At 33.8% G+C, this 10,917-nt stretch overlaps 2 protein-coding genes across 2 annotated transcripts; one reads left to right on the top strand and one right to left on the bottom strand.

The window, feature by feature from the left end:
- Positions 1–2,912: 2,912 nt before the first annotated feature.
- On the top strand, positions 2,913–3,952 carry LOC110604913 (sporulation-specific protein 15). Its single transcript, XM_021743200.1, has 2 exons — positions 2,913–3,009; positions 3,096–3,952. The coding sequence occupies exons 1-2, from the start codon at positions 2,913–2,915 to the stop codon at positions 3,950–3,952; spliced, it is 954 nt and encodes a 317-aa protein (XP_021598892.1).
- A 449-nt stretch (positions 3,953–4,401) lies between these two features.
- LOC110604583 (protein BREAST CANCER SUSCEPTIBILITY 1 homolog) lies at positions 4,402–10,831 on the bottom strand. Its single transcript, XM_021742810.2, has 14 exons — positions 10,603–10,831; positions 10,361–10,414; positions 10,195–10,265; positions 9,532–9,645; positions 8,782–9,260; positions 8,243–8,350; positions 7,062–8,156; positions 6,859–6,959; positions 6,210–6,396; positions 6,016–6,116; positions 5,788–5,914; positions 5,526–5,691; positions 5,266–5,384; positions 4,402–4,872 (listed from the first exon to the last, which is right to left on the bottom strand). The coding sequence occupies exons 1-14, from the start codon at positions 10,656–10,658 to the stop codon at positions 4,516–4,518; spliced, it is 3,135 nt and encodes a 1,044-aa protein (XP_021598502.1). The 5' UTR covers positions 10,659–10,831; the 3' UTR covers positions 4,402–4,515.
- Between the last annotated feature and the right edge of the window lie 86 nt (positions 10,832–10,917).

Genomic DNA, 10,917 nt, shown 5'->3' with positions numbered 1-10,917 from the left:
TTAATTATTAATTAAAATCAATTTAAATTAAAAAAAATAAATTTACTTTGTCGAACATAATTAATTTAAATTAAATAAAATTTAAATTTATTAAGGATTAGCAGGTGAAGTGTAATGATGGGATGGCATGGAAATATGCCAAATGGAGTATAGGAAATGGTGGCTGTGGTGGGTGGGTTTGGACAAAATTCAAGGGATTTTTGTCTAATTGTTTCCAATTTCTAAGGTAGATACAACTTCCACACTTAATCTAGTTTGTTAATATTCATATAGTTGTACTGTGCCTAAGTACATGTTGAAGTTATGACTTATCTAAATTTCAATTTTTTTTAAATGTTATAAATATATTTATTTTTTTTAAGTGGTAAGAGAATCCATTGGTAACAACCCCACCAACTAAACCCAAAAAAAAAACATAAAAAGCATTAAAATCAACAAAAACAACGAAGGGTATTAAAATTTCATAACATTATTATGCATGTTCAAATTAAAATCTCACAGAAAAATACAGATTTGAAGCAATTTAAAATAAAATCAAAAAGTGTAATTTTTTGAATATAATAATATAATTTTAAAATATAAATATTATGAGAATAAAAGGTCTTTGTAGCGACTAAAGTTAAACTATCTACTCTTAATAACATATTCGATAAAACTCTCTAATAAAAAGGTAAAATCTCGAACTATAAAAATACATCTGATATTTCAATACTTATTTTCTTATATTGTAATGTTGTCTATTGAATCTTGTTAGTGTAAAAAGTTATCATTATTTACATTAAAATTTAAGTTTAGTTATCATATTTTTAATTTTTATAAATAAAAAAATAAATTTATTATACTTTTGAAAGGTTTCCATAAAGCAAAAATTTTTAGTAACTCCCAAAAAAATAAAAATAAAAATAAAATTCATAAACTAAAGTCGCCTCATGTTTCTATATTATTTTTAGCCGGGTTTATAGACCTGGAATGTCTCAGCATTGAAAAAAATATCAATAAATATTGAAATAATATTCTATTCACAGAAATGTATTTTTGAAAAGACTATCTTGCCCTTAAAACAAAATAATGAACTTTCACTAGCCCATGATCAAATCTGAGGGAAACAGGCTCGCTCGCTGCCTCCCACTACCACTGTTGCTGCTAGAATTAGAGAGCTCTGGTCATTCTGCTCCTCAACATTAACCTGGGCTCTAAGGGTTTCTGCAGCATTCCACCGAATATCTTCCTCATCATCCCTAATAATACATAAAATTATTTAAATTAACAAATAAATTGATCTAAAAATATATCAAAATCTCTATAAAAAATATTAGACAAAATTAAAAAACAAGAAACTTTGTTTTCTACTGCTATTTTTTATTTTCTTTTTACTCGACTGCTATGCTCCAAAATCTCACCTCATTAATATTGTTTCGACATCTAAATTCATATTTTATAATATAATTTTCACATCAATATATATAACGGCATTTAAAAATTGCTTCTTAAGACGTAATACTATAAATAATATTTTAACATAAATTAAACAATAAATTTTAAAGTAAAAAATCTATAAAATTACATAATATTTTTTTTATATTTCAAAAAAAAAAAAGCAATCTCTTCGGATGCAAGCATACAAAGGAATATAAATAAGGAGCTTTTCTAATTTATTAAAAGGAAAAAAACACCAAAGCAATTATAAATTAAATAACTAGTACACATTCCTCAAATTCAATAAGCAATTTCATTATTTTGTTATTGTTAAATTTGGTTCAGGCCTACCTCACCTCAAAAACTAGCTCAAGGAGAGGAGTGCCTATGATAAGGGGCACATTATCCCTTTCCACAGCCGATGTGGGATTCAACATACCCCTCACGCCCAGAATTTTTACTGGTGCGTGGCACATTTATGGAGCGCCCAACATCGGATGGGGAGACTCTGATACCATGTTAAATTTGGGCCAGACCTAATTCACCCCAAAAGCTAGCTCAAGGAAGAGGAGTGCTTATGGCTCTGATACTGACAGTTTAAGATTTTGATATGGTGGTAAGTGCCTTAAGTCTTATGGCTCAATGGTATCAGAGTCAAGTCACGGGTTCGATTTATGGGGGTGCAGCGATTTTAATATACTTCAAATGTCTCAGGCGAATGGCCGTCGCTTGGTCTCTCCCTGCCTTGGGAATGAATGTGTATCAATTTGCTTCCTCGAGATTATGTGAATTAAGTTATAACTAACTTAGAATACTTTTGAAATCATTATGGTTTTTCTGAAATAAACTCAGTCTCGTATAAAGATAAAATTAATAACTATTAAATAAATATTTATCAAGATTAATGTAAAAAAATTTGTAGTCAATTATAAATGCACCGATTTTGATACACATACGTTACTTTAACTAAACTCAAAATGGTTAGGAGATGATAAGAAGTGAATAGAAATTTTTAAGACAGATATATAAAATTATTACAGTTTAAAATAAATAGGTAATATACCGATAGAAGTATTCTTATTTTAGTGTTAGAAAGTCAAAAAATAAACTGTCAAGGAAAAGGTCAAAAGCAATGTATATTAATTACGCATGATTCGGAAGCGAGAAACTAACGACCAATCATTTTTTTCAAAATTACTTTAATACCATTTAAGTATAAACTACTACAAAAACAACCAAAATCAATCTAATTTCATAGTTAATTCAACAAGAGAGATATAAGGAGGGAGAGTGCGTAAGCAGTCTCTCTTTTTTCTCATCTCTCAGGAAATTTTTCCCACCTCTCTATATTCAATCTTTAATTTTCTTCCTAATGATATATCATAGAGTTAACAAATCCATCATCTTCCTTTTTATTACATCTCAATATTTAAATTTCTAGGTTGATACATAGCTATATATCTTAGATCAAGATCATTTCTTTAAGATTTTCCATCATGGAAAGCATGTCTCGGTCTCGAGTATTCTCGTCTCCTGATCTCGCACCACCTTCTCCTACAAAAATTCTAAAGCCAGAAGAATATAGTTTAGAAGGTAATTCTTTCTTCTTCTTCATCATCATCATCTTCCTTTTTCTTCTTCTTCTTGGTTTCATGCAATTCTTTTCTTGGCTTATGTAGGTATTGCCACAAACGTGAAGCTGCTGCTAAAAATAATTCAAGAGCATAATGGAGCAAGTACTAGTGATAACCGGAAAATGCAAAGGATTGCCGGAATGATTACAATCTTAGATGATTGTAAATCGAGAATTGAAAAGTCTCAATCTTCCAAGAAAAGATTGGCTGAGCTCAGGAGGTGCAACACAGAACTAAGGCCTATGCCTATGCATTCTCCGAGAGTTAGAGAAAGGAAGCCTCAGGATGGCATGACGAGCAGCGAGGATAATAATAATGACAGGTTGAGAAGACAACTTAGTTCAAGCTATAATGCAAGAAAAAGCCTAGAAATTATGTGTTCAAGCTTGGGAAAGGAGAAGGAAATTATGGCAGGTGAACTTGCCAAAAAAGTTAGTGAATTGAATGAAATGGAGGAGCTTGTTAATGATCTCAAGGCACAAAATGGGACATTGTTAACGAAGCTGCAATCTCAGGCTGCGGAGAAGGAAACTAGTGCAGGGGATAATGAAGGAAACGCAGAGCTTCAGGATCGAAACAAGGAACTTTCAGAGCAACTCCTCAGATCCCTTGATAGTTATCGATCTTTAAAGAGGAAATACAGAGATGTAAAAGAGGAAAATTCAGAAATTTTGAGGACAATGGAAGAAATTGGGTGGGAGGTAAGTGCTGGTCTTGAACAGATCCGTATTTTCAGGCAAAAAGTGGCCTCAAGCAAAAAGAAACCAGCAGATATAGATGACGATATTTCAGCATTGGAGCATATGTTCAAAGAATTTAACATGAAAATTTCCAAGCACGAGGAGAAGAACACCGACTCCATATTTGAAATAGAGAGTTTTGCAAGAATTCAATTCGGTTGATTTCTTTTTTTACTAATTATTTTATTTATAATGAAAGAAGTTTTAATTTTTTTTAAACTTTCAAAAATTCAATTTTAAAAGGAATTGAAATCATATATAATTTTGTAGAATTCATTTGAATTCTTTTCTTGTAAAATGATTTAATTCAAATGATGAAAGGTGAATGTGATAAACCAAAAGCAAAGATTAGTAGCAACAAGCCTTCTGTTCTTGCATGACAAGGAAAGATTCTCTTGTTCTTGAATTTTGTTTTTATATTTTTGTAGAATTCATCAATCACACATTGAATTTCTGTTCAATTGACTAGTTTTACATATTATTTTGCTTCTTTTCTTTCTTGATAACATGGTGTTTACTCATTTCCCTTGATGTAACTTCTCAAGCTACTGACCAATCTCAGGTTGGTGATGGTTCTTTATCATTCAATTGGAGATGTGACTCCCTTCATAGTCACATAATAATTAATATATACATTGCAAATATGTTTATACATGTTTCTAACAATAAAAACAAATGAGCAATCACCCTGTATTAGTACAAAGGCCCTCCAATGGAACCATATATCACCTTTGTTCAACAAAATTTTGCAGTTTGCAAGCTGCAATGGAGTTCAAAACCCAAGAATTGCTTACTGCCCTAGCTCCAGTTGCACTCGCCAGTGTTTCAGCATCAAACCTTCTTTGATTTAAAATAATATCCTTCTTGCTGAGATCACACTTATCAGGAAGCTCGATGCTGTAAACCACAAATGTTGTAATTGTAGAGGAATCCAATGATATGGCCCCTTGGTTTCCAGATATGGGTTTTCTATGCAGAACTATTCCTCCACCAGCAATTAGAAGATCCTGAATATATCCCTTGTAAGAAGCTACAAAATCTCCCATCAAATAGAATCTAAACCTTTCAAAGATTTTTGGTTGCTGCAAATAAAACATATAAATAAAACTGAGTACACATATGAGCATGTCTGAGTGCATGCGCAATCAAGTTAGGACTATGCTTAATGTGAGATAAGAAGAACATGTCAAGAACATGTAACAGATATTTATCACCATAAACAAGAACTATGATAAGATTGGTACGTTGAAAAGCCTCTTAGTGGTGGAAATATGATGTCTAAGAGGCAGAACAATCTTCAAGTTCTGAGGAAAGTTGGTGCTATGTTACAAATCCAACAAAAGCAAATTTCAAAACCACATAACATTTTTCACAGATAATATGATTGAATAAATAAAGGAGAACACTACAGATAATGTCCGCATAAAGATTAGACATGCACAAGCACGAGGGTCAAATGAGACATGCAAGCAAACCTTGTTCAGGATTCTCAGTCTTCCAAGTCGAGGGCCATCCCTGATTCCATGAATATCCACTACAATTTCATATTGCTCCTCTTGAACTAGTTTCATTGCCTTCATGCAATCTTTAACCCCTACAGAAACAAAAGTAACAGTTTACAGTTCAATACATACTGCATACGTGTCCATGTGTGCGTCATCAATGCACCTGTACAGGTGCTTGTAAATTCCAAAAATTGAGCATACAAAGTCATTCCGGAGAAACTGGTACTAACACTCAATATTCAGAATCCATTTCCCTTCCAAGATGCCCATCAAGATCTTGAGGGTTCTTCTGCATGCTCCATTTTCATCTGTAGATGCAATGACATGGGTGACACTCAAATCCCAATTTTTCAACACTGTAGCTCCAGATAACCTCCCAAATTCAGAAACAATTTCCTGCAGCAACCAATAAAGTATTAGGGTGTTCCCTTTCTTTTTTATGAGGGCAGGGAATGAAATAAACCAAGCCAAAGTCTGCATCCAGACTGATACCTTCTCCTCAACTGTGAGAGCAGAACAACTAAGAACCAACTTTACTGGTGTTACACCTGAAATCCAATTTGGACATGAACTGACATCATGTTTCAAGACAACGCGACTGCACTGGTTGGACCTTTTCCTAGAAGAGGAATAGGAAATAGAGATTTGCAAGTTACAAACATGCTGTGAAATCAAAGCATCATATGTACTGAAAGAAATTGAACTGAAGATTCACCATACCTTCTTGGAACGCTTGTCTTTCTTGTTTTCTCTTCAAATCCTGAGTCTTCAATAGGCAACTTCGAAGAAGTATGAAGAGGGCATAGCATGACAAAGTTGTTCTGTTGCAAAAGATTTCAACAGAATCAAATGAGATAACTATGCTATGCAAAAGTTGAATCAGGAGTGAAAGAATTCAAAATAATGAACTTTACAGTATCCCATCGACATTGAGGGATCATCTTTGCACATGTGACATGGAAACTTTTGCGGCAACTCTTTTCATAACAACCAAGAGCAGCACCTTTCAGCCCACAGCAGCAGCATGTTATCTTCTTACTTCTAGTTAATTCAGCTTCAAGATTAATTGCAGTATCATCCTCAAAATAAACGTTAGGTGCCCTGTATGGATGAACTTGAAGTATTAATAACATGTCTATGATATCAACATTATAAGCACTGGGGACAGACCACTAAAGATTCCAAAGATTGAACTCCTCTGTCATCAGTGCAGATAACAGAAATTTGCTAAATTTATAAAATCTCATAATCTTTTCGCGATAAAATTGACATCATAACAATGATAACTACCAGACGAATTGATAGAGTATATAGATTTCCGACTGACCAATAAACCCATTAAAACATTATGCAGATCTTGCTTGTCTGAATTGTTTTACAAAAATCTTCAGCATTATAATTGCAAAAAGATAAAAGTCTCCCAGCTATTTCAACACAAATTAATTATATCTATTATTACTTTATTTGGTAAAAGGAAGCAAACAACTATATGTCCTTGGGTTTAGTAAAGAAAAGCAAAGAAATTTCCACAGGTTTTGGCAGCTCATTGAAAAATGATCTTACCACTCGGCACAATTTTTATGAGAGTGTATGACTTTGGATCCACCATTATAATTTGCAGCTACAGGTCTGCCATTGGAATAGCAAACCATCTCTCCTGAGGCCTGTCATTTGGTTTGCATATTTAGAAGTGGAGTGAGACCGAGAAATGGGAAATACGGGTAGGAGAAAATGGAAACTGTGACTTGAAAACGAGTAACAGATACCTCTGAGTCTTCTGAAGAAAGACAGAAAGCACATTGAACTTTACGAGCAAGGGTTTGGCAAGTATGCAAAGCAGCTCCATTAGCTTGAACAGGTATCCCCAACGTTTCCAAATTATCAGGAATCCTTGAACCAAGACTACCTCGTACCTTTTTGTTGGACTTAGTTTCCTTTGCAGAGACATAAGTTGCCTTTTCAGTGAATTGAGTTTCCTTCGGAGAGATATTACTATGACCCTCCTGTTGGTCATTCATTAACCCATCCTCTGAGATCCCATAAAAGGAAACTTTCATCTTCTTCATACTTCTTAACTCTTTATTGCTTTCTGAGCCCAATACAGAGTTAACTTCAGTTCCATGTTTCTGCTGTTTCTGCTTGATATATGAGATGTACTTACCATCAACTTTAGAAGAGCTTTCATCATTTTCTACTGGGTTTTGGACTTTACAAGTTTCTTCAATCATGTTCATATCAATGCAATCCAATTTTTGTTTCTTCAACCTCAAAGAACCAGCCTGACGGGTGCTGACATTCCCACACATTTTCCTCATATTTCTTTTTTTTTGGTCTTCATTATGACATTGTCTCTGACACAATGAAGCAGATAACTCTGATGTTATCTTCTTGTCACCTTGATTTGGTGTTTCTTCTCTAAAAGAAACAGGGAGAACATTTTCAGGTTTTGATTCAGTTAAAGTGGAACAAAAAACAACCTTTTTTCTCCTACTTTTCTTGCATTTTATAGAGTTTTCCTTCTCATTGCATTCTTCCTTCTGCATAATTTTTCTACACTTTGTCTCTGAATTAGATGGAACCTCAGAATTTATTTCTGTATCTCTCTTAGCACATTTTTTTAGTGTTGCCTTTTCGCTAACAGTCTTAACTCTCCTCTTGGATTTGTTAGAGGCACTTTGACAATTAGTACTTCTGGTTCTCAGAGGGGACAAAGTAGGAGATTCCTCGTCTGCAATGTCCATTACATGTTCTTCATTCAAATATGTTTCACTTGCAACATCATTTTCATTTGTATTTGAACTTGGTATGAATAGATCTTGTTTGCTTTCTTGGTTTCCATCAATTTCACCAGCATTTTCATCCTGCATAATGCTTGAATTTTGGTAAAAATTCCAAATGATTTGAACAAAAATGAACAATGCATACATTGTTATTTGTTAATCAATACCTTCACAGCAGGACTTGACAAAAGTTCAGGGGAGCAAGCTTTCTGCGTCCACTCAAACATTTCACTGTCAAGAAGATCTCCATAATTTGATTTTCCACATGCTTCCTCCTATATCATGTTGCAAAAACACAGCTAAGTAACTTCAAGGTATTGAAGTTGAACATTAATGCTAAGGTAATTTTCAGAAGTTCTATGACATATCTTGCTCATTTCAAATTTGGATAAGAGCAAGCATAATCCACCTAATCTTAAAGAAAAAAATTTATATGCCAAATTTCGAAGTTAAAGGCTTAAACAAACTTGAGCATGTATCAGAAGGTGAGTTCCATAAATAGCATATCACTATATAAAGAATTAACTTGGCAGCTTAATAATATGAAGACATTTGAACTGGCCTAACAATTAAATTAGTCAAGGTACTCAAAGAGGACTTTCACAAGTAAAAGAGGTCTGTAAGCACTTAACAAGTCAAATCAACATCTAAATGAGATTTTAGGATAAATTTGAAGATAACATTAGACTGATGGCTAATCACTTACTTCTGTGGATAATTTAGAGGGGCAGTCATCATCTGAATCCTTGATATCACTAAAAGTAGGAATGTCTGGAGGTGTTATATCCAAATGTTGACTACCAATAGTATGCTGACTTAACTTCTCTAAGCCTTCATCATCTCTCAACCAGAAGAAAGGGGAAAGCACAGGTTCACCCCTTTCATTGGGGGCAGAATTTTCCCTTGGAACTGATGAAATGTTCTTAAATCCTTCCTTAGTGTTTTCATCTGATCTGATTTCTAACTTCTCAGTTCGTGTTGGGGTTTCTGATGGAAGACATTGTGGCACTTGAACTCTTTTCTTAGCAGGGAAGGAAGGCTTTGCAGAAATAGAATCAGAAACTTCCAAGTTGGATTTAATAGTTTTCCTCGAAAATTTTCTTATGGAAGATCTTTCCTTTTGCACTCTGTCATCAGAATTCGTATGGATATCTTCTCTTCCACAGTTTGCATCATCTAATTGTCCTTTTTTTGTCCGACATGTGAGAAAAGAAAATGGGAAAATAAACAAACGGTAATGCACTTAAATGCAATCATCCAAAAAAAAAAAGCCTAGTCCAAAGTAATACTTTAAGAAACTTCAGCTAAAGTAGCAAACAATAAGCATGAGAATAAAGCGTGACATGTATATAACTAAACAAACAATATTAATACAAATGTTAAATTTTTATTCATTTTTCCAACATGACAATGCATAATTTCACTTTTGCATTATTGCATATCCATTGCATATTACCAGATGATTTAGTTGACGGTGGATTCTGACTGACAAATATTTGGAATCCAGAAGCAGCTTCCATACTTTTGTAAATGCTCACCAGGTTATCCATATGAGGTGCAGCTCGAACCTCTGCAACAAAACCATGCACTTAGAAGGAATAGAGAATAAACATGGTCTTGCCGTGCATGTGGACAAGGCTACAGAATTTAAAGCAATTGCTTATTTTCATTCATTTTGATATCAAAACATGCATCCAATTGTGTCTCAAATATATTATTTGCATTTCTTAACGCATTCAAGCATCTGACTATGTAATTATAACAAACACAAAAATCCCTTATTCTTTAAGATAAATTCTGATGTAAGCACAACCAACAACACCAAAAACTAGCATTGCCTCAAGACCAATTACAAAGTTGAGATTCAAGAGGGTGGTTGAGTGGGAAGTGGCAAAGATTATGGCTCTTTATTTAGGTTTTTAATTATCAAATTCCATTACCCAACATCACCCAAAGAAACTACAATATATAGACGCGGCTTTTCAGATTAATTTCCCATCTCTAATTGCAAGTTTAAATATTCTTTTCAAAACTTTGATAACCCCCTCATTTATCGAAACCCATTTTCTGAAAGCAATCAAATTAAATCAATTCCCGTGAGCAAATTTTAAATACATACCTCTACGCCGATACGGCACCTTACAAACTGGGCAATTGGAACCCGATTTCATCGACTTCACAATACACGAACTGAACGTAAACAAAATACAATAGCTCATTCTTCTTTTTAATCTGAAGTTTTATGAAATGAAAAATAGAAATAGCGCCAGTAAAAGTGAGCTTACTTGCAGAATACATGATTGCATGTAAGCGAAACAGCGGAATTTAGCAGACTCAAGCTGCAAAATTAAAATGGAAAATGTTAAAAAAAATGCGAGAACAAAACCCATTAACCCAAATAAAACGAGCCATATGCAGATTTCAAAAATTAAAAATTAATCAAACTGGGGATAAGTTAAAATCCCACAAAATTTTAATTGAAAAGGAAAAATCTGAATACAAAAACACATATATGGAGTTAAATTACCAGATGGGGCACTTGAGTTCTCTGCCCATTTTCTCAAGGTGACTTGGATCTCCCATTTCAGCGGAAATTTAGAAGTTGTTTTGCCCTTTTCTGAGATAAATGGGGGAAGAAGAGGAAGAAGAGTAGCAGAGAAGACAGGGAAAGAATAGAGAGTTTTGAAATTGAAATCTGAGTCGCCTTTTGAATTCCTTTCCACCCGCCAAAATCTTTTCATTTTCACGCGCCCTTGCTTCGGTCTGGCGGGCTTATCAATTTTACAGCAAAGGGTAAAAAGGGAAAACTATTACTAAGATTCAACCAACCAATACAACAGCC

This window comes from Manihot esculenta, chromosome 17, assembly GCF_001659605.2.
Source record: "Manihot esculenta cultivar AM560-2 chromosome 17, M.esculenta_v8, whole genome shotgun sequence".
NCBI lineage: Eukaryota > Viridiplantae > Streptophyta > Magnoliopsida > Malpighiales > Euphorbiaceae > Manihot > Manihot esculenta.
Note: the sequence above shows the minus strand (reverse complement) of the source record. Positions and strands in the feature narration are given on the sequence as shown.